General features: G+C 49.8%; 1 protein-coding gene across 2 annotated transcripts in view; it reads right to left on the bottom strand.

Annotated features, from left to right (window-relative positions):
* Nucleotides 1-13,814: 13,814 nt before the first annotated feature.
* Nucleotides 13,815-27,327, bottom strand: part of RFTN1 (raftlin, lipid raft linker 1) — a 208,680-nt gene continuing 195,167 nt past the window's right edge. For both annotated transcript variants that reach the window (XM_047875543.1, XM_047875542.1), the window contains exons 9-10: nucleotides 25,277-25,358; nucleotides 13,815-15,171 (exon numbers count right to left, since the gene is read on the bottom strand). In XM_047875543.1, coding sequence (XP_047731499.1) covers nucleotides 14,791-15,171; nucleotides 25,277-25,358 — 463 coding nt within the window. In that variant the 3' untranslated portion in view covers nucleotides 13,815-14,790. The remainder of the gene's footprint in view (nucleotides 15,172-25,276; nucleotides 25,359-27,327) is intronic.

Raw genomic sequence — 27,327 nt, 5'->3', positions numbered from 1 at the left:
TTCTTATTAATCTTACCTTGAAAATTCTTTATATTTAAGGTCTTAGTTCACCTTACTACAAGCCTAAAGGCTTGTTTCTTCAGACCATCAAAATTGGGGTTGGAAATGGAAAATTATTAGGAAAACCTTTTTAGGGAATTGAATATCTGGCATGTTCGCTTAGTGTTAATGAATGTCCTAAGTATGTATCCTGACTAATTGTTCGTTTCTCCTCAAATTAAATCCTTTTCTGTGCTCTGCGTCTTGGCTGCCTGCCTTAACACTACATGTAGGAGGCAGCTTCTTGTTTGGGACAAAGGCGTCGGTGACTGCTGGATTCCATGTTGAATCTTGCCTTCAATGGCCAGGCTGGCTGGCTGTAAAAATGTGCTGAGGATTGATTAGGGAGTATAGAGCCATTTCCAAATCCTGCTTTTCTGCCTTTTATTTAATTTCTTTGCCAGGGTTGTTCTTGGCACCAATAACAGCTCCACGATACATACTTGTTGAATGACTGAAAGAAAGCAGCTAACACTTAGCTCCTTGCTAAGCCTGGGTTGGGAGGCAGTCCCCAGGACGGACGGAGAGAACGGTGGAGCCTCATCGCAAGGCTGCTCTAATGAAACTGCTAGAAAGCAGACTGCTCTTCGTATCTTCATTTAGATCTTTAAAAGGCCAGAAGAAGTCCATAGGTTGAGGCCAGGCCATTCTTCCTGTGACACAGTGTTGGGCCCAGGCTACCAGCTTGGAGAATACTGTGAGGGTAAAAGGGGTCTGGGAAGAAAGGAAGATCAGTTCTAGAGACACAGGAGTTCCAGTTGGAATTCTGTTCCTGAGCTGATGGAACAGCTGATGGGGAAAGACATCTTGCTCTTTGTCATCTCTGTGGCTACAGGCCTCACGGGGAATTTGGGCTTAAACACATCATTGATTTATGGGGCCTGATGATGGCTGGCATCGTTATTGTGGACTCTTCCCTGTTTTGAATTTTGTCAAGTTTTTAAATTTTTTTTAGTTTTTTTTTTTCTGAGAGTGAGAGCAGGGAAGGGGCGGAGAGAGAAGGAGAGAGAGAATCCCAAGCAGGCTCCACACTGTCAGTTCCGAGTCCGATGCGGGGCGGGGCCCGAACCCACGAACCACGAGACCATGACCTGGGCCGAAATCAAGAGCTAGATACTTAACTGACTGAGTCACCCAAGTGCCCTGAATTTTGTCACGTTTTAAGCAAAGATCATCTGTCAGCTATTTCAATCCCACATTCAAGTTCAGCAGGAAGAAAGGGAGGCTGTTGACTTGATGGGAATTTCAAAGTCTGCTCAAGGCAGTGATTATCCCCGCATTTCATAGGTGAGGGGAGGGAATATGAGACGCTCTGGCCGTGGTAAGGAGCCCTGACTCCTCAATTGGTCCCCAAGTGCCCAGGCCCACGGGCTGGGCTTTAGGGCTGCGTACTCAAGAGGCACAGGAGCGCGGCACACTGAGATTCAGGGATGTGGGAGCAGCAGTGGGCTCTTGTGCCGACTGGCAAAGGCAGCTGGCAGGGACGGGGACACAAAGGTATAGAGAAAGTGGCCACCCCAGGCTTTTCTGTGTTGGGAGTGGAGGCGCAGGGCAAGCCTCTTCACAGCTCGAGATGTGTGCAGAGGGTGGTGCCTCCCACCGCCTCTGTCCACCCGCCGCCACAGCCTGTCTGCCTGCTGTTGTGACAGAGCAAGGGCCACCTGTCCTGCCCACCACCCTGCCAGTCGATGTCACCATCCTTAACCTCTCTAGACGGGCCAGGTCTTGACCTCTGCCTGGACCATAGTCCCTTCTAGCTCTGTCGTTTCTGGTGCTGAGCGCCGGACAGTATTTCTGGTCTGCTGGCCAAGAATGGCCTGTTGCCCTCATTTGCCAGGCTAGTCAAGATCTCTTTGGTACTCAGACTGAACTAAGTCCAGCCAGGGGGGCTTGAATTTATAGTGATCAGGCTGAGAGTGTAGACTGGAGAGAGCCCTGGAGTCCCACTGCTTGCTAGATGGATGACCTTGAGTGAGTCACTCAAGTGTGTCACGCCTCAGTTTGTAATTACACACACGTGTGCACACACTTGCTACTACATGTAAAGTAGAATCTTACATACCTCCCAGGACTGTCACGGGGATTAAATGTGATAATACGTATAAAGTGCTTGGCAGAGCACTGCTTGAGTGTGTTAGTAATTTGCTACTCCTTGTCTTATTCCAAAAGGATTTCAAGAGGCCGGATGGCTTAGGTTTAGTCCACTAACCTTTAACCTACGTGCGGGTAGGGCCCTGTCTCGTTCCGCACTATGCTTGGCACATAACAGGTGCTTAGTAAATATTTCTTCCATGGGTGAAAGGGAGTGCCCAAGCTGATGAGCTGTGTTAAAGGAATTTTTTTTTAATGTTTGTTTATGTATTTATTTTGGGAGAGAGAGAAGGGGAGAGAAAGAATCCCAAGGAGGCTCCGTGCTGTCAGCACAGAGCCTGATATGGGGCTCAGTCCCACAAACCGTGAGATCATGACCTGAGCTGAAATCAAGAGTCAGATGCGGAACTGACTGGGCCCCCGGCCTCCCCTACAGGGATTCTTAAACATCATTCGAGCCTAATTAGTTTGTGAAAAGATGTTGCTTTTAGTGATATGCGACCCTTCTACAGTCTATACCAGAGAGAGGTGAAGCTGATGTAGGAGTCTTTCTCAAATTTGAAGTGTTGGTATGAGCACCAGCACTTACCAGGAAATGGATCAAATACTTGGTCTTTCCCAAATGGTCTGCTGTCCCTCACCAGTAGGTGTGTGCAGATGGGCATGGAGCTCTGAGATTAAGATGTTCCCTGGAGCCCTGGTTCTGGTCGGTAGCCCCTACTTTGAAAATCGTATTGTAAAAATTATGAAAGACAGAACGGATGCTTGATTCTTGCCCTGTATTTATCAGTTAGTCTAATATGAGTTGGTGCCCTAGCAACCTTCAAAACTGGTCACTGGTGAGATTTTTAAAAGTATCAATATGAACTCTTGGCTTTTTGAACGTTTGATTGTGTCTATTGTGGCCAGATTTTTGCTGTTCAGCTTGTTTTGGGGTGGCCCCTGCTGTGTTAGTTGTGGGGGTTGCTGATGTTTGCATCTCTGATGGCTCTCGGAGTTGCAAACAGTGCTCTAATAAACGTGAAGGAAGAAAAGGAGATCAGTGTGGCGTCAGGACACTACATGAAGAAAGTGTTTCGAGGAGGACAGACTGGCCAGCTGTGTCATGTTGCCGGTAGGACGGGAAAGGTGAGTTCCAACGAGCGACCGTTGATTTAGCAACTGGAAGGTCCCTGGTGATCTCGACAAGATGGATGTTAAGAAAAAAAACGTGGGGGCACCTGGGTGGCTCAGTTGGTTGAGCGTCTGACTTTGGCTCAGGTCATGATCCCCCAGTTTGTGGGTTCGAGCCCCGCGTCGGGCTCTGTGTTGACAGCTCAGAATCTGGAGCCTGTTTCGGATTCTGTGTCTCCCTCTCTCTGCCCCTTCCCCGCTCATGCTCTGTCTCTCTCTGTCTCTCAAAAATAAATAAACGTTAAAAAAAATTTTTAATAAAAAAGAAAAAAAAACATGTGAAGAAGGAAAACCTATTGTAGTGGTTTCCTTTCCACAACTGGGAGGAAAGAAATTGTAACGAAGGAGGATAGATAATAGTTTCGAAGAGTTTTACTATGAAGGAGAAAAAAAAGATAGGAAAGGCAAGTAGAGTCCATAGAACTCACCCCACCACCATCTTTCTTTTTAAAATTTTGTTTTGTTTTAAAACTTTTTCTTTTGAAATAACTTTAGATTTACAGAAGAGCTGCAAAGGGTTCCCGTATACCTTTTACCCAGCTTCCCCAAATACCGTCTTATAGAACCATGGTGTATTTATCAAAGCTAAGAAGTCAACAACAGTACAGTTAGGTTGGTACAGTGCTATAAACCAAGCCATAGTTAGTTTTGTTTTTTTTAAGGTGAGAGAAATAACAGCCTGAAAAACTATGAAAGAATCATTCAGTGGGATACCACTTGGGATGGTGAGGTGATGGCTTTTTCTGGAGGGTGAGAAGTTAACTAAGTGTGATTTATTGAGCACCTAGTATGTGCAGTCACTGTGCTAGAAATTGTAGATAGGAAAATGTAAGGTTATCCTGAGCAAGTTAAGTATTTGGAAAACTGAAAGTAGAAATGCTTTGGAGGGCAAAATGGTTTATTTGCAAGTGTTGCCACTCGAAAGGGAAGCTATAGAAGGTGGCTGGCTGGACAGGTCACTGGAGGTGTGGGTGGAGCTATGGGAAGGGTTGTGCCCACACTCTGGGGACCGTGCTCGGGAGAGCTGTTACACAGGACGCACGCAGAGCTGCTGCGGGTGTGTTCACATACACTGTGTGAGCAGCAATATGTATGCACAAGCCCAGTGATCGCCCAGCATCACGCACCTCTGTTGGAGAGGTTTTTTTTTTTTTTTTCTTTCTTTCTGATTGGAAAACAGCAATTTCCTTCATTCCTGGGTACTGCGGATGATCGTATGCTGATAATTTAAACTGAGCGCTGTTATTTCATTTTATTTTAAATGAAACTCCAAGAATTATACCATTCTCATCTTCGAGAAGTAGTGGGATGTCTTGTCTTTAATATTCTTCTTTCCTAATATGTGCCTCGGCAGCAGGCATGGTGATGACATACGAAGATACCTTCTGACCCACCATCCACTCAAGGCGTGCATTGAAAAGTATTTGTGTTCAGGAGTCCTGACTTCCTCATTACTAAGCAGCCGTCTCCATCCTGTCTGTTCTGGGTTCTTAACTACCCCCGTCCCATCCCCACCATCCCCCATCCCTGCCCCTGCCCCTGCCCCTATCCCTGCCCCTACCCCTGCCCCTGCCCCTGCCCCTGCCCCTGCAGGAGCCCATAAACCTGACCTCCGTGTCATGTCCATGTCCCAAGATTTTGTCTATTCCTTTGTTCTTTCTTAATTACCTGATGAACAGGATTATAAAAAATCAAATAATATGAAAGCATGTGCATCAAAATGCCAACGTTTTCTTCTCTCCCATCCCACTCCCTGGCCTAGCATGAACTTCTATATGAAGAGCTTGCTAGGTATTAGACCTTTTGCAGTGTATTAACCTTGGACACACAGACAGGTACGTGCACTTATGAATTTACTCTTCTTGCCTACTCCCAGCTGTAGATGCATGCCATCATGTACGTAATTACATTTCTGGATCATTTCTGGATCAAAAATTGGCTGGTATTGCCAAATGGCCCTGTAAAATGCACAATCGATTTATATTCTAATGGAGTATGAAAGTACCCATTTCTCTGACGCTAGGTTGTTTAAGTCTTTAAAGTGTGTTTCCTAGTCACATTAATTCAAAAATTAATTTCCTGATTGCTCCCTAGCATTTTTTCCAAAAATGTTTTAGCCATTTTTTTTTAGAATGGTGTGTTCACATTTTATGTCCACTTTGATATCTTATGGATTTGTAACTCTTTATAAAATAGAATGCATGCTAATCTTTTGTCTGTATATGCATTGCAAATATTTTCCCCAATGTATTATTTGTCCCTGAATTGTTTGTTATAACTTACACCAGAGTTTTAAATTTATATATAATCACATATTTTCCCTTGGCTTTTATGAATATACATTCTTCTGATACTTTGGCAGGTCTTTAATCTATTGGAGATTAATTTTTGTGCTTGATGGGGGATAAGGATCTGACTTTTTCATATGGCTCTCCAGTTGCCCATCACCATTTATCAAATATTCCACACTTTCCCCCAGTGGTTTGAAATGCCTTCTTTATCACATATAAACTCCCACCTACAGATGGATTTTTTTTCCCCTAGACTCTCTGTTCCATAGGTCTCTTTATTTGTTCCTGCTCTGATTCAACACTGTTCTAATTATTATAGCTTCTTAGTATATTCTGTGTTTTCTTTACCTCCTTTTTTTCCCCCCAACCTCTAGATTATTTAAACACAAAGGTCTTAGATGTAGCCATAGAGGTTCATTTTCACAGATAAAGTAATAAAGGAAAAGGGATGGGAAATAGTAACTCTGGAGTTCACCTGAATTCACTGGTGGTCTAGATTTTGGCTAGAGTTCTGTTATCAAATGAATACTACAGAAGCACTTGGCATTTGACAAGACATTTGTTTTAGCTCATTGAATTAGCCACAGTGTCTGTGTGAAGTAGGCAGGATGATCAGGGTGAAGATGCTGTCCCATTTTACCAGTAAGGGAAATGAGACTGAGTGGCTGGATGGCTTGCCCAAGCTCACATGGCTGACAGTGACAATGCGTGACTTATGAGACTTAGTCCCTTTCCTCTCCACAGACTCGGCCCTGACCTTGTTCCAAAATCCTCCCCACTCATTAACGGGGTAGACTTGCCTCCCATTTTTTTTTTTTTCAACGTTTTTTTATTTTTGGGACAGAGAGAGACAGAGCATGAACGGGGGAGGGGCAGAGAGAGAGGGAGTCACAGAATCGGAAACAGGCTCCAGGCTCTGAGCCATCAGCCCAGAGCCCGACGCGGGGCTCGAACTCACGGACCGCGAGATCGTGACCTGGCTGAAGTCGGACGCTTAACCCACTGCGCCACCCAGGCGCCCCCCATTTTTTTTTTTAAAAAGAGACTCATTTAACCAGAACACTCCATTCCATTTTAGTGAGATTTTTAAAAAAACCAACCAAGCCTGTCTGTCCTTAGGGACTATAGGCACCTAGAGAGAAGAAAGAATGGAACAAGTTTAGTTGGCTGTGTAGTAGGATGGAGAGAACAGGGTGCCAGGCATCGAGAGACCTAAGTCATCCCTGTTGTACAGCTTCCTGCACGACTCACTGTGTCTGTGACCTGCTCTCCTGATCTGTCAAGTGGGTAGGACTACACAACCTAGAATCCCTTTTAGCATGATCATTCTGCAATTTTCCTGATGGAAAAAACGGGCCTTAGAGATCGAGTGGAGCGGAGGTTGGCCATTCTGATGAGAGATGACGGAGGGTCTTAACTGTCTTCAAATACTTGATTCATTGTTGCAATTACTGTTGTTTGCATCTCCAGTGTCGACAGAATAAGAAGAAACTGCCTTGGACCGAAGCAAGGGAAAAGTTTGGTTTGATATAGAGGACTTCTGCACTGTGGTACTGATTAAATTCCGGAGTTGGGGCTCAGGAGAAATGGTGGATTCACCATTAATAAGAAAGAAAACTGACAACATTTGCCTGTTGGGGCTTAAGGTGGGCTGGACTGAGACAGCGGCTGAATTGATAGCTCCCTGGCTTCGTGAAAAGAAGAGTTTTCTCAACAGTTAGCAACATAGGCATTTCGGGATCCAGGCCCTGACAAGCTTGCCGGTTGTCCTTCCTTCTCAGATGATTTTCTTGTTCTCTTTGCTGAAGAATTAACAAGAGAAGAGGTACCCAGGATTCACAAACAGAGGTTCATTACAGGAAGCATTTTAATGCTCAACCTGATAAGTGAAATCTATTTCTTACCTTCATTAAACCTTCATATTATTTAGAGGCAGCAGAAAATCCAAAGCCATACTGAACTTTAGTGAGCGACACGTTTAAATACAGAAGTATTGATTACTAAAGATTGTGTTAGTTACAGCGAGGAAAGCTTGCTTCCTCTTACTGGTCAACCAACATGGGATCCATGTTTTCAAAATGTCTCTGGATTGAATGAGTCCTTTTACTCCATTTCTAAGACACAGTCCCCACAGTGGACAGCCTTGGCTATAATTGTAGCACTGCCATTAAAAATTGTTTTAGGTTCCGTCCTTCTGACCCAAGACAAATAGGTCCCGTTCTACAACCTATGACTTACCCATGGTTCCTCCCCACCAGCTGCTTCTGTTTGTCAACAGCTTCCTCCCTCCAGAAATTAAAGACCTATTTTTTTGGGTCTTAAGGGAAGTATCCAGACTCATGTTTTAGTGACTTTGTAGAATCATGTTGAGTTAGTCATTCAAATCCTGAAAACTAATCCACGAGAGGGTTTCTAGAAAAGTTTTGAACGATGGCAGTATCACTGCAGTATTTGTTATTCCGAGGAAATACTTTTATTTCATTTTATTTTTTTTAAATATTTATTTTGAGCGAGAATGGGCAGAGGAGGGCAGAGAGTGAGGGAGAGAGAGAGAGAATCCCAAGCAGGTTCCGCCATGTCAGCGTGGAGCCTGATGCGGGGCTTGAACACACCAGCTGTGAGATCATGACCTGAGCCAAAATCAAGAGTCAGCTGCTTAACTGAGCCACCCCAGACACCCCTATTCCGAGGAAATACTTTCAATAAGGACAGTCCTCATCGGTTTCTGGTAGGGCTGGTAGCTTCCATACCTCCCTCACCGGTCAGTGCAGAATCCAGTCGATTTTTGCTCCTAAATCACTCTCAAAGCTGACCCTTCCTCTCGCTCTCCACTGAGGTGCAAACCACCCACACTCCCACCTGCACTAATGCACCAGCCCCCCTCTGCATCCTCTCTGGGCCCCCTGCACACCTTTCTCCTTCAGCAGCCAGAGAGATCTTTTAAACATGCAAATTTGACGTCATCTCCCTGTTTAAAACTGATCAACGGCCCCCCATGACTCCTGCGAGGACGAGAATCCTTACCAGGGTTCCCGAGGCTCAGCTGCCTCAGGCCCTGCCCATCCATCTCTGTCTCGAATCTCATGGTTGCTACTCCCCACCCCTACACACACACGCTCTCTGCGAACCTGCTTTGATTTCTTTCAGTTACGTGAACATAAGCTGCTTCCTTCAGAGCCTGCTCTCACATTCTTCCTGTTCAGTCTTGCTTCCTCGTTGCTAACGTTTGTATATAGCACTTCCCTTGTGCCAGACGCTCTCTAAGCACTTTGCATATACTCACTTCGTTCTCGCTACGGCCTCTACCTCCCTTTTACAGATGAGGCAGCCGGGGCACAGGCGGGTTAAGTGACTTGCCCAAGGCCACCCAGCTGGTAGGCCGCAGAGTCCGGGTTGTAGCGGGGCAGCGGGGCTCCAGTCCGCGCCCTGAGCTGCGAGGCACACTGCCACCCTGTGGACTGCTCACCTGACTGCTTATCCTTCGGCGAAGCCTTCCGTAAGCGGGTGACCTCTCCCTGTCGGTGCCTTCGCGGCATCCCGCCCTTGTCCACGCCACTCGCCACAGCTACGGCTGCCGGTGCGGGAACCTAGCGTGCGTCGTAAGCCCCGAGGGAGCCGGGATGGGGGTCGGTCTCGGTCACTGCTCTCTTCCCAGCACCTAGCACTGTGGTGTGGGCCTTAAAACCGCATTCGTGGGGGCGCCTTGGGGGCGCGGTGGGTTAAATGTCTGACGTCAGCTCCGGTCACGATCTCTCGGTTATCAAGCTTGGGCCCCGCCTCCCGCTCCCTGCTGTTGGCGCAGAGCCCACTTGGGGTCCTCTGTCCCCCTCTCCCTCTGCCCCTACCCGCTCGCTCATTGTCTCTCTCTCTCTCAAAAATAAGTAAACATGAAAAACAACAACTACCTGTGTGTGTGGAGAATGATCCCTCGTGCAGTAGAAATGCACCCACAGGGGGGCGCCTGGGTGGCTCAGTCGGCTGAGCCTCTGACTTTAGCTTAGATCTCACAGTTCGTGGGTTCGAGCCCCACATCAGGCTCTGTGCTGACAGCTCAGAGCCTGGAGCCTGCTTCGGATTCTGTGTCTCCCTCTCTCTCTACCCCTCCGCCACTCATGCTCTGTCTCTAAAAAATGAATAAACCCTAAAAAAAAAAAACAAAAAAAAAAACAAAAAAAAAAACAAAAGAAAAGAAATGCACCCACAGATCTGCCACGGCCGGGCTGCCTCGGCAGGGAGATGCCACACCCCACTGTGTCGCAGCGGCTAGGGAAGCGAGCACCTGGCAGGTTCAGAGAGCAGCTCTCGACAACCCGGAGTGAGCTTTCTTAGTCTGGCCACAGAGATGATCTCTATCAACAGGAACCTGTGGTAAACATTGGCTTTGCTTCCTTCCCTGGCAACCGTCACCTCAGAAATCCCAGCCAAAGACTTGTTGGGTCCTGTCCTTAGATCTCACCTCCACGTGCTTCCCTGTTCCAGACCCTGGGGACCAGGTACGGGAAAACCAGACTCTCCCGAGCTCACTTGGGCAGGTCGCGGAGCCGGCAGAGCGCTCATCACCCGAGGCGCAGCCGGCCCCGCCCACGCAGTCAGCTCCAGCACTTTCCGCGGGACCCTTGGGAGACCCGACCCGCTGGCACGGCTGGGGAGTCGGTGCCGAGCCACCTCGAGGCTGCCGCCTACGGCCCCCGTCCTTTCTCCTGCCGCCTCCCACCAACCCTTTCCTGAGCCTTCATTCCCAGCTGCCGCTCTGGGCCCGCTCGGGGTGGGGGCCCGGAGCCCAGACCGTGCTGCCCCGCGGGGTCTCCCGGGGTCAGCCAGGCCCCGCACGCCCGCAGCGTGTTGCCTGAGTGAGGAGTTTTTGGTGAACGTGAACCCCCTGATAAGCACTGCGCCACCCGAGAGCTCTTCCTGAAACATGTCTTGTGGCTTAAAACCGGCCATGATTAATATGTTTGGAGAACTGATAAAATGTGCTTCATAAGAAGTGAATTAGAACGTCTCGTCCTAGTGTTTTCTTGAAGCTGGTCCCATCAAGCACAGCTCGAGTGAAGTATGATCAGCTTGGAGATTTGAAAACATTCAGACAAGGACTGGACCGTGCTGACCGTATTGTTACTTACAAACCACTAACAAATACGTGAAGACTTTGAAAAATGTTATTAGAGTATTTCTGTCAGGATGGGCTATGCTATGCTTCTGTAACAGATAAAACTTGCATTGTCAGTGGTTTAGCATAGCTCATTTTTTTTAAATGTTTATTTTTGAAGGAGAGGGACAGAGCAGGAGTAGGGGAGGGGCAGAGAGAAAGGGAGACACAGAGTCTGAAGCAGTCTGCAGGCTCTTACTGTCAGCACAGAGCCTGTTGTGGGGCTCGAACTTACGGGCTGTGAGATCACGACCTGAGCCAAAGCCCAACGCTCAACTGAGCCACCCAGGCACCCCTAGCATAGCTCATTTTGATGTACTCTCACGTCATGGTCCATCTTGAACTACGCCAAGGGTGTTGGGAGGGCAGAGGTGGCGTGAGGGGCTTTGTAAAGGTCAGGCCCAGAAGTGGCCTGCATCACATCTGCTCATGTCCTGTTGGCCAGAACCCAGTCACATGGCCCGGAGTGCAGAGAGGCTGGAAGTACGGGAGTCTGTGGGCACCGGCTGGGCATTGACAGCTCTTGCCACCTTGTTGCCGGCCGGCATTAGGATTCACTGACAACCACACCAAGCACTTTGCACATGTTGTCTGCATACAAAAATCTAACGGGGTGGGGGTCAGCCCCATTTCACACGTGGGGACACTGGTGCTTGGAGATGTGGAGAAATTACCTGGAGATTACGTGTGTAGGTTAGCATCCTAACCAGCCGATTCCAAAGCCCAGCTGGGCTTTTCCACCAAGGGGAGCCCAATGTCGAACAGGCTCACTGCTTCATTAACATGGGTGTCCTTAGGCTCTCCGTGTGTCAATTCTTTGACCTTGTGGCCATGTGCACTTGAGAGCACCACACCTGAATGGCACTCCTCCCCACCCACGACCCTCCCCTGAACCTCTGGAGGTGAAGAAGAGGTCTTGAAAAATACCCTCCTGGACTTCGGCTCAGGTCGTGATCTCACAGTTTGTGAGTTCGAGCCCCGCATCGGGCTCTGTGTTGACAGCTCAGAGCCTGGAGCCTGCTTCGGATTCTGTGTCTCCCTGTTTCTCTCCCCCTTCCTCTCTCTCTCTCTCTCTCTCGCACAAATAAACATAAAAAAAAAATTAAAAAAAAAAGAGAAAAATACCCTCCTGGCCTAAGACTCAGAATTTAAGCCACAGCTTCAGAAGAACTTCTCATTTGTTCCTGAGGGGGATTTTTTTTCCCCCCTTCCAAAAACCTCTTTCCACAGGCAAACCAACTGGGCCGAAGAATGAACAGAACCCTCCATGGCAGAGTCCCAGTCCTTCCCATGAGGCCAGACTTGGCCTCCCCTTCTCGTGGTGCCTCTGACTCTCTGGAATGTCCCATTGAGCTGGATGGCGGTGGCAGCAAGGCCATCAAAGTCACTTAGGGCCCCACTTAAGTCACCTGATCACCCCCAGAACTCCCCGTTCCTTCCAGACCTGCTGTGACAGATGCAAAGACTGACTGCCATGTGCATAAGCCTCCTACAAGCCTCTGTGGCTTTTCCTGGTCACGAGGCCTCGTCCGGGCCAACGATGGACTTTCACCCTATCGGTAATCATAGGAGAGTAACGTTTCCTTTGGGAATCCCGCTGCTTGAAAGACACATGGAGGATGTCGGGGTGGAGTGTCAGGGTGTTGGTTATTTACTTTTCATAACAAGCATTTCATTTCACAAGGAACAAGCTGTGATTCAGCTCACAGCAATCCTGTGGCCAGCGACTCTCACCCTTGGTTGCACCGTGGAATCCACAGCGGGGTTACAAACCTGGGACCCAGGCCACTCCCTGGAGCAGCCACTCCAGTCTCGAGTGGGACCCAGGTATCAAGAATTTTTAAAGCTCCCCCAGTCAGCCAGTATGAGAACTGCCTCAGGTAGACTAATATTTTGCCGGATGTCAGCACGAGTGTGGAAAAGCCGGAAAAGACAAGACATTCAGGAATTACTTGTTAGCCTGGCGCTAGGGTCAAACCCCCTGAGGAATTCAAATTAGCTACAGTCACCTTCAATTGTTTTCCCATTACACATGCAACCAACATACATGTCATTTAATTATTGAAAAACGTACCTACTGCTGAGTGATACAGGCATCCACCTGAAGGGGTGCATGCTGGGACCAAACACCTTCCAAAGTTGTGAGAGATGGGCATTGTTTTTGTCCCAGGCTCTGCGAACTACTGCATTTTTAAAAAGCCGTGACCCTCGAAGATATAAGCCAAGAGATAACTTTTAATATCAATGCTGTATAGATGTTCTTGGGTATAACTGCAGAAAATGTCATTTTTAAACAGTTGCCTTCTCTTTGAACAGAGCCTTCAACCTTTTTAGGGAAGCTCGGGGCCTCGGTGGTGGAAGTTTGTTCGAAAACCAAGAGGAAAACAACTGGGGCACCTGGGTGGCTCATCTGGTTAAGCGTCCGACTCTTGGTTTCAGCTCAGGTCACAACCTCACAGTTTTGTGGGTTCGAGTCCTGTGTCGGGCTCTGAGCTGGTGGTTCGGAGCCTGCTTGGGATTCCCTCTCTCTCCCTCTCTTTCTCTGCCCCTCCCCAACTCACGCTGTCTCTGTCTCTGTGAAAATACATAAACTTTATAAAAAAAGAGGAAAACAACAGTACAATGTGGCTGTACAGGGTTTTCAATTCTGCCCTACAAAATATAGTATAAACGTGTATTTCAGCAAACTTGCAAACAGGGAAGAGACTTGCTTCATGAAATAATTTACTTAAAAGTCTGGAAACATGCATAGAAACCGAGGTAGGGCTTTTTGTTTGTTTTAAAAGTTGTTTCCACCACCCCGGGCAACGGGGAGTGGCTGTGCCCTGCCTCACCTGGTGACACCTGAATCCCACTTTCCATCTTCTTTCTACACATGACAGGAAAGCACAGCGTGTTTAGCTGGCTCTGCTGTTTTCTACAGGACCTTCATTTTCTTCTCCAAAATCATCATGCTGCCAGGAGTCAGAAACTTATATAAAGAATGAATGGGGACTGTGGAGTCGAGTCCTTTGGACATGAGGCTAGACAGGCTTTTCACTGTGACACAATATTCCATGCTCACAATGCACTAAACTCATAGATGATTTATTGCTTTAAGTAACTAAACAAGAAAGAGAAGAGAAAGGCTGTTGTTTGGGTCAAGACAATCGGCATTCTCTCTCCACGGTTCACCAGTTGCAACTACTTAAAGCCTTAACAATACTTTCTGGACAATATAAACACGTGATAGCATACATGGAAACAACTTGGCCAATGATACACTGATTAAAATAGCACATAACAAGAGCTCCCAACCAGTCGGGTTGCCCTGAAATGAAAGAAGGAACGTGTGTTCAGATAATGTGCTGAGTACAAATTCTTTAAAAAATTTTTTGGCATTGATACTAATACAGAATACTTTCTTGGAAACTCTGCAAGATCAGGTGTACACACAGAATTACCTCTTCATTTTCAAATTACCAGTATCTATGGGAATACTTCGAGAAAAGCCAGGAGGTGGGGCACCTCCCCTCCCTACTGTCATTTTCCTTGTCAAAGCAGCAGGGCGTGTGGGGCTTAGATGGAGGAGGGCACCTGATGGGCTCCGGGGGTTGTTACATCACCAAAGAGCTGCAGAGAGCAGCAGCGGATGTAAAATGCACCCCTGGCAGGGTGTGGGAATGAACAGTCTTGGTTTGTAGCCAGGGAGGTCCATGGATGGACCTGACTCGAATGCTCCCTGGGGAACCTGGCAGTGGGGGGGGGGGGGGGGACACAGGCACTGGATGGGCCACTCCTTCCCATGGGACTGGGAAACAGATGAAGAAATAACCTGACCTCTTGCATTCTAACACTGGGGCATTAGGACACATTTCTAGTGGATGTGCAGAGACCAAAACTGTCAGGGACCCGGCCCTCAGAGGGCCCGGTGAGCTCACGAGAAGAGGTCAAGCCAAGCCAAAGGGTAACACGTGACGCTGGGGCAAACCAGCCCCCCACCCAGATGCCGGCACGGTGCCTCCGCTTTGCCAGCGCATCAGGCGTGCAACACCAGCCGCTCAGGACTCAGTTGTCCCCCGCTGTCTCCGGCTCTGCGGCCACTTCCTGGGCGCCTCCCTCCCTGGCATCCTCTCTGGGATGGGACTGCTCAGCGCAGCCCCCTTCCGGGGCCCCACAATGACCCGCAGGACCGTTTTGCACAGCCCCACCCTCCACACAGAGCTTTTCTTCTGTGATCTCCTGGGCAGGGACCTTCAGCTCCTCGGACGCCTCGTCCTCCTGATGCAGGCCCGGCACACAGTTTCCCACGTCTCCGGCTTTGGAAAACTGGTCTTCTAAATTCTTCTCATTTTCCTCTGTTTGTCGCTTGTCTCTGGCGCTGAGTTTGCCTTTGGACTTCCTCATCTGCCTGTTGTGCATGTCTTCTCGGGAGAATCGCCACTGGAACTAGAAAGCAGAGAGGATGGGGATAAATAAATGTTGTCTCTGTGAACCCAGCACTTCACCCCACCGTCTGTGTGCGCAAGCTCTTGTCTGAGCAAGACACGATTCCCAGCACTCCTGGAGCAGAGCGTTACCAGCAGCAAACTTGAATCATGGTCCACACACATCACACCCACCATAAGAGCCTGTTTGATGCCCTCCATGCAGTGTATTTCATTTACTTATTTTTAAATGTTTATTTATTTATTTTTTATTTTTTTTTTTTTTAAATTTTTTTTTTTTTTTCAACGTTTATTTATTTTTGGGACAGAGAGAGACAGAGCATGAATGGGGGAGGGGCAGAGAGAGAGGGAGACACAGAATCAGAAACAGGCTCCAGGCTCTGAGCCATCAGCCCAGAGCCCGATGCGGGGCTCGAACTCACGAACCGCGAGATCGTGACCTGGCTGAAGTCGGACGCTTAACCGACTGCGCCACCCAGGCGCCCCTAAATGTTTATTTATTTGCTTATTTTTGACAGAGAGAGTCAGAGAGAGCAAGCATGTACACAGGGAGGGGCAGAAAGAGGGAGGCACAGAGAGTCCCAAGCAGGCTGTGTGTGCTGTCAGCACAGAGCCTGATGAGGGGGCTTGAACCCATGAACTGTGAGAGCATGACCTGAGCCGAGATCAAGAGTCGGACACTTAACTGACTGAGCCACCCAGGCGCCCCCATGCACTGTATTTTAGTTGTGGTTTTCAGGGGACTCTGGAGATGAGGGGGTATGTCTTTCAGTTGGCTCTGGGAGAAGAGGTCCTGAAATCCTATTATTTGGAGAAGCAGAATGGGAGAAGACACAGGGGCCTGCCCCTCCTATGAGCCACGGTGCTGGCTACTTGCTTCCCTTCCGAGCAGGCTGTGGGCGACCAAGCACTGGGCCCACACTCTCACCAGATCTCCTGAATTAGAAGGGCACAGAACATGGGGCCGGCCTTGTGCCGTGTGCCCCACCCTCCTGTCCCAACTCAGAACAACTCCAAAAGGCCATCCCAGTTCCAGGGCTCCCCCAGGGGTTGGCTAATAAAGCCACTGCTGTGACTGCATCGTAGCCCGTCTTTCCCCCTGCCCACTCCTGTGCCCTCCTTTCCCCACAGGTGTTCCCCGGGGCACCCCACCCCCCAAAAAATTCCTCCACCCAAATTTATCAAAGGCTGCTTCCTGGGGAGCCTGACCTGCAGCAAAGCATTTCCCCATGTGGCAGGGAAGTCATCAGAGGCTTAGAGAGGACAAGGTCGCACAGTCAGTAATAGAGCTGGACAAGAACGGGTCATGTGGAAGATGTGGCGTGAGACTTCCTGAAGAGTCTCTTCGCCATTCAGTAGCCATTCAGTGGCCCAGCGTTCTCATCTATACAATGGGACAGTAACTCTAACGTAAGTCAACGTCAGGCAACTTGGTTTTCTGTAAAGACAACGTTGGCGATTTTTTCTGGGAAAGGCAGATAATAAATATTCTAGGCTCCGCAGGCCATACGGTCTCTGTTGTAACCATTTGGCTCCACTGCTGTATCGTAAAAGCAGTCATAGCTAATATGTCACGAATGTGCGCGACAAAGTTTACTGTATTCCAGTAAACTTTCGAATGTGCGCAATAAAGTTTACTGTATTCCAGTAAAACTTTATCTACAAAAACAGGCGGTGGGCCGCATTTGGCCCGGGAGCCAAGCCCCCGTTTGCCAAGCCCTCCCTTAAAGGGTATTGATGTGGATGATTCAATCCGTGTGATGCGTCTTAGCACCACGACAATCCATGTAAATCTTAGCACACACCTGGGATATAATATACCAGATACACTGCTGTCATGACTGACGCTAGAAGTCAACTCCATCAGGTCAAGGCTGCCAGCGGTCTTATTTATACCTGTATCCCTGGAATACAGCATAGAGTCGGCACTCAAAACCTACTTGTGGGGTGAACGGATGGAAGGACGACAGAGCCCACAAGCCGAGCTACTCCTGTAATTCCAGCGTCAAAACCTCGCTTGGGTGTAGTGAGGAGGTACTGGTGCGTCTAGACATTATTTCTGGTCGCTTTCCAGAGAGAGAAACTAATTTAAGGAAGGAAAGAGGGGAAAATTTCAAAGTCCCGCTGAGCCTGCTGACTACACGAACTGCCCCAGAGGAAGCCAGTTTGAGAGCCTGTGCGCTGGGAATAAATCTGGGCAAATGAGCTTGAGCAGACAGGGAAATACGAAGGGTGTGGAAGAGAATACTTGGGTCACTGTGGTTACAAAAGAGGGATGTGTTCTGTGGGCGAACAGCCCAGCAGAGACTGTGGCCTTCTTCCACACCCCAAACATACGGGGTGCTCTCAGTCTTCCTGAGCAAAGATCCCTGTGACCTCTGCCATCCTGAGGGGTACCTATGCCCAGCACAGCTCCCACCTCAGAGAGGGGCAGTCCACTCAGTGGGGCCTGGGTCCCCAGTGCTCAGAGTCAGATGCCAGAGACCTGTGCGTGGTAAACACTTAGGAGGGTGACAGTCACAAAATCTTGAGCAGGTACCAAGCCCGGTTGTGAAAGACACAAAGGACGCGAGAGAAGCCCCCAGAGGAGCAAGAGCTGGGCAGGTGAGGCCAGAGTCAGGACCCCCGAGGGACAGAGTGGTCTCACCAGGAAGAAGAGCATCATGGGACTAATCTGGGGCAGGCACAGCTCTGTGACGACGGTACCATAGGGTGAGTTTTAGTTTAAGTCCCACGATGGTCACTGCCTTCTATTTCAGTGGCACCACATAGTGTCACCTAATAGGGAGTTGAGGGTTAGGCACTCTGTGACTGAGAGAAAAAGTAAAGGAGTTTCACTGCTGACTCCTTGCTAGGCTAGAGGGGGAGCCCAGGAATGCAGCTGCACCATCAGTGGAAAACGATTTCTTAAGGCTTCGCCATGTTGTAAACAACCTAGTGCTTTGCTAGGAGAAACCAAACATGTGCTACAGGAATTTTTTTTCTTTTTTTTTGTTTTTAATCTGCCACCTTTGTGCAGTTTTTAGTGGTGGAGCCCTATTTCCTCAAAATATCTGCCTACTCGCAGGGTTCTGAGATTGAACACATCATGGGGGTTCTTGGATTTAAGAGTTTCGACAACACTGGTAAATGTGAGTATTTCATCAAAGTAGAGAAAACAGAAAGAAGTACCTGTTGAGGTTAGGCTTTAACATCCATCCTGTCCTCCTCGGCCCTGCCCGCCCCCCAAGTCCTCAGATGAGTTCACCTATGGTGTTGGATGGGTTTCCCCGGACACTCCTGTTTGGGGGTTCTCTCATATTACACCTGACAGACTGACAGACTTCCCCCTGGGATGGTTTGAGCTTCCTGCACCCAAGCCATAAGCTCCAGCAACGGAGCCCTTGTGCAGGCGGGGTGACGCCTCGGACCCCTGCCCCAGTGGTGCCCACTTGGGCAGAGACTGCCACGCAGACATCTCAAACCTCATACCCACCAGGGCAGGATGCTGACTCTGGACCTGAGGACCACTGCTGCCGCCCCCAGTGGCAACCTCCGAGGATCGTGGGCACGGCACGATCGTGGTTCATAACTGCTGCCTTGTCACGGGCAGCTGCTGCTACGTTTTATTTCCAATCAAAACAGAAGAGCCTTTTTAAAAAAAATCAATGTCCCCAAATTATTATCTGCATTTTGCATGTTTTTAAAAAAATTTCTTTTAACGTTTACTTTATTTTTTTGAGACATAGAGAGACAGAGCATGAACGGGGGAGGGTCAGAGAGAGGGAGACACAGAATCCGAAACAGGCTCCAGGCTCTGAGCTGTCAGCACAGAGCCCGACGCGGGGCTGGAACTCACGGACCATGAGATCATGACCTGAGCCAAAGTCGGCCGCTCAACAGACTGAGCCACCCAGGCACCCCTGCATTTTGCATGTTTTTAGAAACAGGCCAGGTAAGCCGGCCTGTATACAGTACTTGGAGAGGAAGCCAGCTATCAGGCAAGTCGGAGGAAGCTTCACTTTTGCCAATAAAGTGGTGAGATTACTTCTGGTGAAAGGTTCTAAATGCTAAAACGTCAAAGCATGATAGCATGGTGGCCCAGACCTCCCGTCACATGTCAGTCAGTTCTGGCACTCACGAGCCATCTGTCCTTGGGCAAGTTATTGATCCCTCCAAATCTCAAATTCCTCATCTCCGAAATAGGTGTCTGCCCCGCCTCTCCCCCTCCCCGCCCCCCCCCCCGGCCCGGGGCTGTGCTGCACCTCGGGGGCCCATCCACGCTGTAGTGGATGCCCAGAGCCCCCTCTGCAGCTGAGCAGTGCACAACCCTGGACGATTCTACCTGTGCCACATTCTAGCCTCGACTCTTGTCTTCTAACGCAAACCCAGCTATTCTCTCAGCGCTGCTCTTGGTAACTAAACAGAACTTCCATGCCTCTTCTGGAAGTCCAGCCACATCTAGTTTCCTGTAGAAGATCACATTTTGTTGATTTGCTATAATCCGCCAGGAGAACACCGGCCGCTTTCGCCGGGAACCAGCCAGGGCTGCTGGCATTGAGCTGGCGAGAACTCTCCCAGCCGTTTTCTGTCCTTCTTGGTCATCACAGGGAAATCTGTCAAGCCAAATGCCTTCTAGGACTACACTGTTTTCTGTGTCCCCAGATGGGCTGTGGTGATGTCACTTGTTCCCCAAGCTCCTGGGGGGGGGGCACCCCTCCACATCTGTCACGGGTGCTGCAGACAAGTCCCGAGGAGGTCCTGACTCAACCTTTCCCTTGTCCTTCTGTCCTTTGTGGGGGCATTCTCATGAAGCGGGGAAGTAGCAGGGGCCAAAACTCAGGGTCTGTATCATCTGAAAGCGAAACGTACCAAGCTGTGAAGGCAGGCTGCTGCAGGGTACCTGCGGAGGAAAGTACAAGCACACACCGAGGTGCCTACTGCGTATCTCACGCGGTGGCAAGGTTCCCATTTCCCTGAATTTCCGAAGCACTACTCTCACTAATCACTGTTAGCACTGTTGTATAGATGAACACACAGAGGTTCAGAGAGGTTGAGCAACTTGCCCAAAGTCACACAGCTAGAAAAGAGCAGAGCTGGAATTCAAACGCAGGTGTCTCTGGCTCCATCCACACTACCCTTCCAGCTTCTCATTCTTGGCAGACGAGAGGCTTTAGGCTCTTGCTGTAGAGGCCAGGGAGGAGAAGAAACAAAGGGAGAGGACATGCACCTTTGGAATGGTTAACCCGACACGTAAGGGCCTCAGCTTTCAGACAGTACAATGTTAAGATGCACCTGCTGGGTCAGGCACTTGACTCATTAGGCCGAGTGGTTAGCTAATGGAAGTCAGATTTAACTGCCATTAAAGATACTTTGTTTTGACTTACTTAAAAAAAGATCTACACTGAAGCCTCCCTGACAGGCCTATTTTTAAAAAAATCAATAATGATAAAAATTGAATGGCAGTCCACAGGGGAGCCAAGAAAGGACCCTAAACTACTCCCCTAAGACATCGGCCCTCAGACTTGAGCAGACGTCAGAATCATCTGGAGGGCTCCTGAAACCCATCACTCACCCCATCCAGTGTGTGCAACCTGGAGAGAGGAGGGAAATTTTGCATTTTTTTTCTAACTTGTTTTATTTTTTAAAATTTACATCCAAATTAGTTAGCATATAGTGAAGCAATGATTTCAGGAGTTGATTCCTTAATGCCCCTTACCCATTTAGCCCATCCACCCTCCCACAACCCCTCCCATAACCCTCAGTTTGTTCTCCATATTTATGAGTCTCTTCTGTTTTGTCCCCCTCCCTGTTTTTATATTATGTTTGTTTCCCTTCCCTTATGTTCATCTGTTTTGTCTCTTAAAGTCCTCATATGAGTGAAGTCATATGATATTTGTCTTTCTTTGACTAATTTCGCTTAGCATCATACCCTCCATTTCCATCTGCATTGTTGCAAATGGCAAGATTTCATTCTTTTTGATTGCCGAGTAACACTCCATTGTGTATATATACCACATCTTCTTTATCCATTCATCCATCGATGGACATTTGGGCTCTTTCCATACTTTGGCTATTGTTGATTGTGCTGCTATAAACATGGGGGTGCATGTGTCCCTTCGAAACAGCACACCTGTATCCCGTGGATCGATGCCTAGTAGTGCAATTGCTGGGTCGTAGGGTAGTTCTGTTTTTAGTTTTTTGAGGAACCTCCATGCTGTTTTCCAGAGTGGCCGCACCAGCTTGCATTCCCAGGAAATTTTGCATTTTTAACAAACTCCCAGGTAAGGCTGATACTGCTGGTCCACGGGCCACAGTGTGAGAAGCACTGAGCTAAAGAGAAACACAGCCCCCAGCTCTGTCCCCCATGGAGGGGTTTCTTGTCTCCCTCCCATCTTCACCCGGGCTCCCTTCCTAACCTGGGCTTCTCCTCCTCCTTTAAGCTGAGGATAATCTCGGGCTTTAACAAACAACTGTTGTTCCAGATCCCAAGGCTCAAAAAGGCCACCCGTGGGACAGTGACAGCTTTATGGGTTGCGGATCTGAGGGGAGGTGTGTAACATTCAGATGCTTAAAGGCAGGCGGCCCAGCCGGGAGGACGGATTCCTTATCTCGAGCAGTATCGGGAGAGCCTCTGAACAAGTTAAGCAGGCTTCCCAAGCCAGCGTGTCTGTGGCACTCGGGCGTGCCGCCCGCTGGTGCCCATACCGAGAAGGATCCAATGAGCCATCCCTGTCAGCGATAACTGCAGAAGAGAAAAAAATCCCTCACTTTATAGCAGTGAGTGTCCAGAGCTCCGAGTGGCAAGGGCTAATGGATTTAATTCGCACATTTTAAAAACTGTCCGTTATCTGCCTCCACATCAAGAGCGTTAGCTGGAAGGAAGACTTCTGGTGTGGCAGAAATCACCTATTACCTTGGAAGGAGTTTAATTATTTGCTTTGAGAGCCACACTCACACACACACAAAGAGGCTTCTTCCAAATGCCGAAAAAGTCCTGATTGGAGAATTTCCTCCACTTTGCTGATTAAAAGAGGACTCAATACGCTGTGTCCTTGCTGTGCCAACCTATGGTCCCTTTTCTTCGATTTCAACCCATACGTAATAAGAATGTCCTGGGCTCAGACGTTTCATTACTCATTTATTGGTTCAACAAATATCTGTCGAGTACCTACTAAAAGCCAAGTACTGGGCATGTAAAAGTCAGGAAAACAGGGCTTTGCTCTCATGGAGTTAATGTCTGACTCTATCAGCAGAGGATAAACTAATGATCACAAATAATTCTAGACCAAAAGAAGAGTTCTGCAAGACAGGAATGTGATTATTCCCAACGTATTACAAAGGAAGAGAGCATCTGAAGCAGAGGTAAGAGTCAAAGCAAAGGCCTTGTGGCAGGAATGGACACAGAAGAGCATGAAGGCCACAGTAGGTGGAATGCAGAAAATGGGGGTGATGGCACAAGAACTAAGAAGGGCCAGATCACACACAGTCCTGTGGATATCGCACTGTAGATTTCCACCTTTATCTTAAGACTCACACAAAGCTTTAAGCAGTGGGGTGACATGATTCAGTATGCTTTTTTCTTTTTATTGATTGATTGATTAAGAGCGAGAGCAAGCAGGGGGTGGGCAGAGAGAGAGGGAGAGAGAGAATCTCAAGCAGGCTCTGTGCTGTCAATGTGGAGCCTGATGCAGAGGCTTGAGCTCAGGACTGTAGAGCGTGACCTGAGCCAAAATCAAGAGTCAGACACTCAAGTGACTGAGCCACCCAGGTGCCCTGCAATATTCTTTCTTAAGGGGATCACTTTGGCTCCTGATGGAGAATATAGTTGAAGGGGAGACCTGTTACCAGAGGATTAGAGTTGTTGAGGCTTGTGAATGCGGAGAGAAGGGGAGGGATTCAAGTCTCTGTCTTGAGGATTCAAGTTTCTGCTTGACCACGGCAACAAGGAGATGGGGAGTCAAGGATGAGCCCTGGGTGGGTGGGTGCCTCTGGACAGTGGTGGTGCCCTTGTTCTAGACAGGGGGAGGGGGATAGCCAGATCACAGGTCGCTCTGAGATGCTGAGTAGTGACGGGGCACGTGGAGCTGGGTTTCGGGCGGAAGCGAGTCCTGAAAATGCAGGTGTAGGAGTCATCACCTCGGAGGTAGGAGTCAGATTTTTCACTCTGGGGAATGAGTGAGATTTTCTAAGGAAGAGATTAGGGAGTGAGAGAGAAATGGGGCTGGGTTTGAACCACCTAGTGGAAAACCAGGATGGTGTGGGGTCAGCGCCAAGAGAAAAGGTGCTTCAAGAGGCAGAGGGCAGCCAACAGCATCAGTCCTGCGAGGGCTCGATGGAGTTACTGCCATGAACGTGGCACCCAGACCTCAGTGGGAGTAGGATGCCAACCTGAGTCAGCCGCGGGAAGACTGGCCAGGACGATGAAAGGGGGACAAGCCATCAGGCTGTAAAGTCCCCTCTCTGGGGCTCTGCCCGTGAGGCGACCTCTCCAGGTCACACAGAAAACAAGCGCTGGACGTGAGCCAACCCTATGAATGGGCAGGGGATAAATAAGTCCTTCAAAAGAGAAAGCAGCCGCCCAGATGATTGCGGCTGACTGGGGCCAAGTTTCTCCTGATCACGAACTAGATGACTCCATCCTCAGGACTTTCCTGACGGAAGCTGCTCCACTTGTTACAGCAGCTTTAAAACTCTACCTCTAAAATCTCCTGCTTGTCGCCCTCTGTGAGCCCCACAGCCTTTGTACCAAAATCAAACCACACGTCTCTCCTCTGGGATCCAGAAAGTGCAGCACCACCTCCCTCTCTTAAGGGCAGAGCTGGCGTGTTTTGGTGTTTGATGGAGGCCTCGCCTGTGCTTTTGTTGGATGTCACTGTGAATGCACGCGGTCCCCAGGAGCCTGGGGCAAAGCTGCAGCTGACAGTGGTCCCGGGAAGATCCATCTTCCAGCCGGCGGCTGACTGCTCCTGGTGGTTAATGGTGGCTTCAGCGGTTGCCTTCTGGTCCTCGGCTGCCGTCACCTGTCACATTAGCATCTTGGAGCGGAGACAGAGACCTTCCTCTGCATTCTACACCATCTGGCTTCAGGTCGCCGTTTCCTTGGCGTTCCTCCCAGGACCCTCCCTCCCGCCCCCCGGGTTTGCTGGCTGGTGAGGGGCTGCTACAATCTGTCCGTTGCTTGTTGCTCCTGTCCAGGCTCCGTGTCCAAAGGACGCGAGGAACTAACAGGGGAGCACGCGACGGTGCCAAGTGTGAGGAGCGGGGCGGGTCCACCAGGCTCTGCCAGGCAGCGCTGCCTTGGCCAGCAAAGGTGGCTCAAGCTGGCTTCGGGTGACACCTGACTTGGGCTTTGACACACTGACTCGCTCATCTCTTCCTGAGTAAATGGTGAAACACCCACGGGAGAATCACCCACCGGCTGGGGCTGGGAAGCATCAGAAGTGTCTGACACAGGGGAAAGACTTGGGTTTGACTTCTGGAAACATGGGAGAATTTCTGAGAGCAGCCACAGGCTCTCAGCATGGCTGTTTCCAGGCCGGTTCACGCGACATCCAGTGAGGGAGAAAGGCCCCTGGCCATCCCCTGGACAGCCTAGCCCGAGGGTCCACTGCCACAGACTGCGGCTGGTCTCTGTCCACACCAGCCGCTGCCACTAAGAGGCCCTCGGGTCGGGGCACACCAAGAAGGAGCCCTGGCAGGGTCCCTCCACCAAAATCACCAAACTTCCGATGTCCTGACGGATCCAACGGGCTGCAACCAGAGCTTGTAATGAGATGAAGATTCAGAGAAGCTGGGCATGAACTCAAGCCATCCCGCCCCCTGGTCAGATGGCAGCTGACTTCATGCCCCTATTTTTAGTTTACTGGGAATATCTGGCCTACATGAGTGTCCAGCAGAACTGTTCCACTCCACTCTCCGGCCCGACCGCAGGACAAGACCCTCCAGTGTCCCCATCTGTCCGGCTTTGGCAGCCTCGGGTGTGATTCAGTTTGCCGCAGGGCTCAGGCGTTCCTCTGAGAGCCCCTGGAAGTTGGAGCTGACTGCCTGCTCAACTGCTATAGAAAATTCACTTGAGGATGGAGCCCTGCTAAGGAAAACTGGGGAAGGCAATCAAGGTCACTTACCTTTGATTCCTTCTTCTTGATTTTCTGAGGTAGACACGGTCTCTGAAGAAAGACAATCTGCTTGGTGGATACATTCCCCTCCCTGTAACACATGCAGAGTGGAGAATGAGTTGTTACACCTGGTGGCGGTAGGGGGGGGGACCCCAAGCCTCACAGATGTTTCTGTCCCTAACTTTGTCAAGGCTGACCACCCACAGAAAGGAAAGCTGCCACCAGACACTGAGAGGTCAGGAATCAAGCAGCAGCCCCCTCCCAGGCCATCCCCGTCTTGCTTCCAGAGGGTTATGCTGGAGGCTCAACAAAAGCTTTGTGGGTGTCCCTGCCATACCAGCTTCGTTGCTGGAAACTCCCCTTCCTTCCCTCGATGTGGAATAACAGCTGGCATCTTGGCCAAATGATGATAAACTGGCGTCTTTAGTGAATCTCAAGAGGTGGGAAGCCTCTTCCAAATCTGTCTTTGGTAATGAGCCATGGAGAGGTCAGATTGGCCCGGGATGGGTGGTGAGCTCTGCCTGCCGGCCAGCCTTTACCGAACAGCAGGCACAGAGCCTGGCTGAGCAGAGGGGAGGGCCGTGCGCCCGATTCACCCTCGCTGGCAGCCCTCGCCAAGGCAGCCCGGCTCCTGCAGGCGCAGGTGAGGGGCGCTCAGGAGGGCCGCTCTTGTTTAAGGCGCAGTGAGCTCGCGTTCCTCTCGGACCCCACACAGCTGCCTTCAAAGATGGCAGACGTGTTTGTGAAGGTCACTGTTCTCAGCCCTGCCTCTATCTTCTGATCACTTTCTTAAATCTCTCTTTGCAAGTGTCTTCTCTGCTGAGGCAAGCATCACTGCGTGGAATGCCAGAGGGGAAGATGGGAGGAAACGAACGTATTTTGTGCTGGGGCTGGGCTGGGTGGTTTCACACACCATGGTTCGTTTAAGTCTCACCACAGAGCTCCAAGGAGTGGGAGCCCACCGCCTTCACAGTCAGGACACAGAAGCTCATTTAAGGAGCGGGCTTGGGATCACACAGCGAGGCTTCAAGCTCAAACCTGCCTGGTTCCATGTGCTCCCCACTCCACCGAGAGGTGGCATGTAGGGCACAGGGAAGTAGAGGACTGGGGGGGGGGGGCGGTGACTGAGCAGGTGTGAGATCTGAGATGGAGACAGAGACACCTGTCAGCACCCTCTGGGTTTAGAGAGCTGGGGCTTCGCACCCAAGTCCATTCTTATCACGACTCTTGTCCTCTGGAATGGGTGGTGGGGTAGGCATTCTTCCCTCTTACGGACAAGGAAACTGATTCAGAGCAGCTCTGGGACTTGACCAAGACGGACAGTTACCAAGTGGCAGGCTCAGGACTCGGGTTCAAGTTTTCAGGCCACAAATGCAGGGTTCTTTCTACCCCTCTGCATCACCCCATACCCACAGGAGTCTTGGCCATGAGGCAGCATGGAGGCTCCCAATGGCCCAGGGCCCAAAGGTGCTGCAGACTAGCCCCCCGCAACGTGCAGTGCCCCACTGTAGCCCAGTGTCAGGAGGGAGACATGATGAGAGCCCAGATGCGTTCAGGGAGGGACCCTGGAAGGCACTGATCATCACCATCATTCTCACCCTCAGTCTAGGCTCTGCGGCTGCACCGCCCTGCTGTCCCCCCAGATCGCCAGCCTTGCCTCACGCTGGCCATCACCCTGTGAACACGTAGCAGGTCTTGGGGAAGGTGGGACACTGAGGGTCACGGGAGGGGGCATCCCTACAGGTCAGCAAAGGGGCTGCCTGGCCTAGGAGAAGTGCCTGACTATGCAGACTGAGGTGCTAGTCCCAGGTTCTGCCACTTACTGTCTGTGTGACCTCAGGTATGTGACAGAGCCTCTCTGAACCTCAGTTTCTTCATCTGCAAAATGGGAATCCTATCTATGCTTATAATCCCACAGGATAGTTAGGAGGATTAGTTTAGATACACCCAAAATACAGATGGAAGGCCTTTCAGGGTTAGTAACACCAGGACCAGCCCGTGAGCTGAGGGGACGGTGGGCTGAGCTCAGGTGGACAAGTGTCCCTAAATGTGAAACTGTG

Source organism: Prionailurus viverrinus, chromosome C2 (assembly GCF_022837055.1).
Source record: "Prionailurus viverrinus isolate Anna chromosome C2, UM_Priviv_1.0, whole genome shotgun sequence".
Classification (NCBI taxonomy): domain Eukaryota; kingdom Metazoa; phylum Chordata; class Mammalia; order Carnivora; family Felidae; genus Prionailurus; species Prionailurus viverrinus.
Note: the sequence above shows the minus strand (reverse complement) of the source record. Positions and strands in the feature narration are given on the sequence as shown.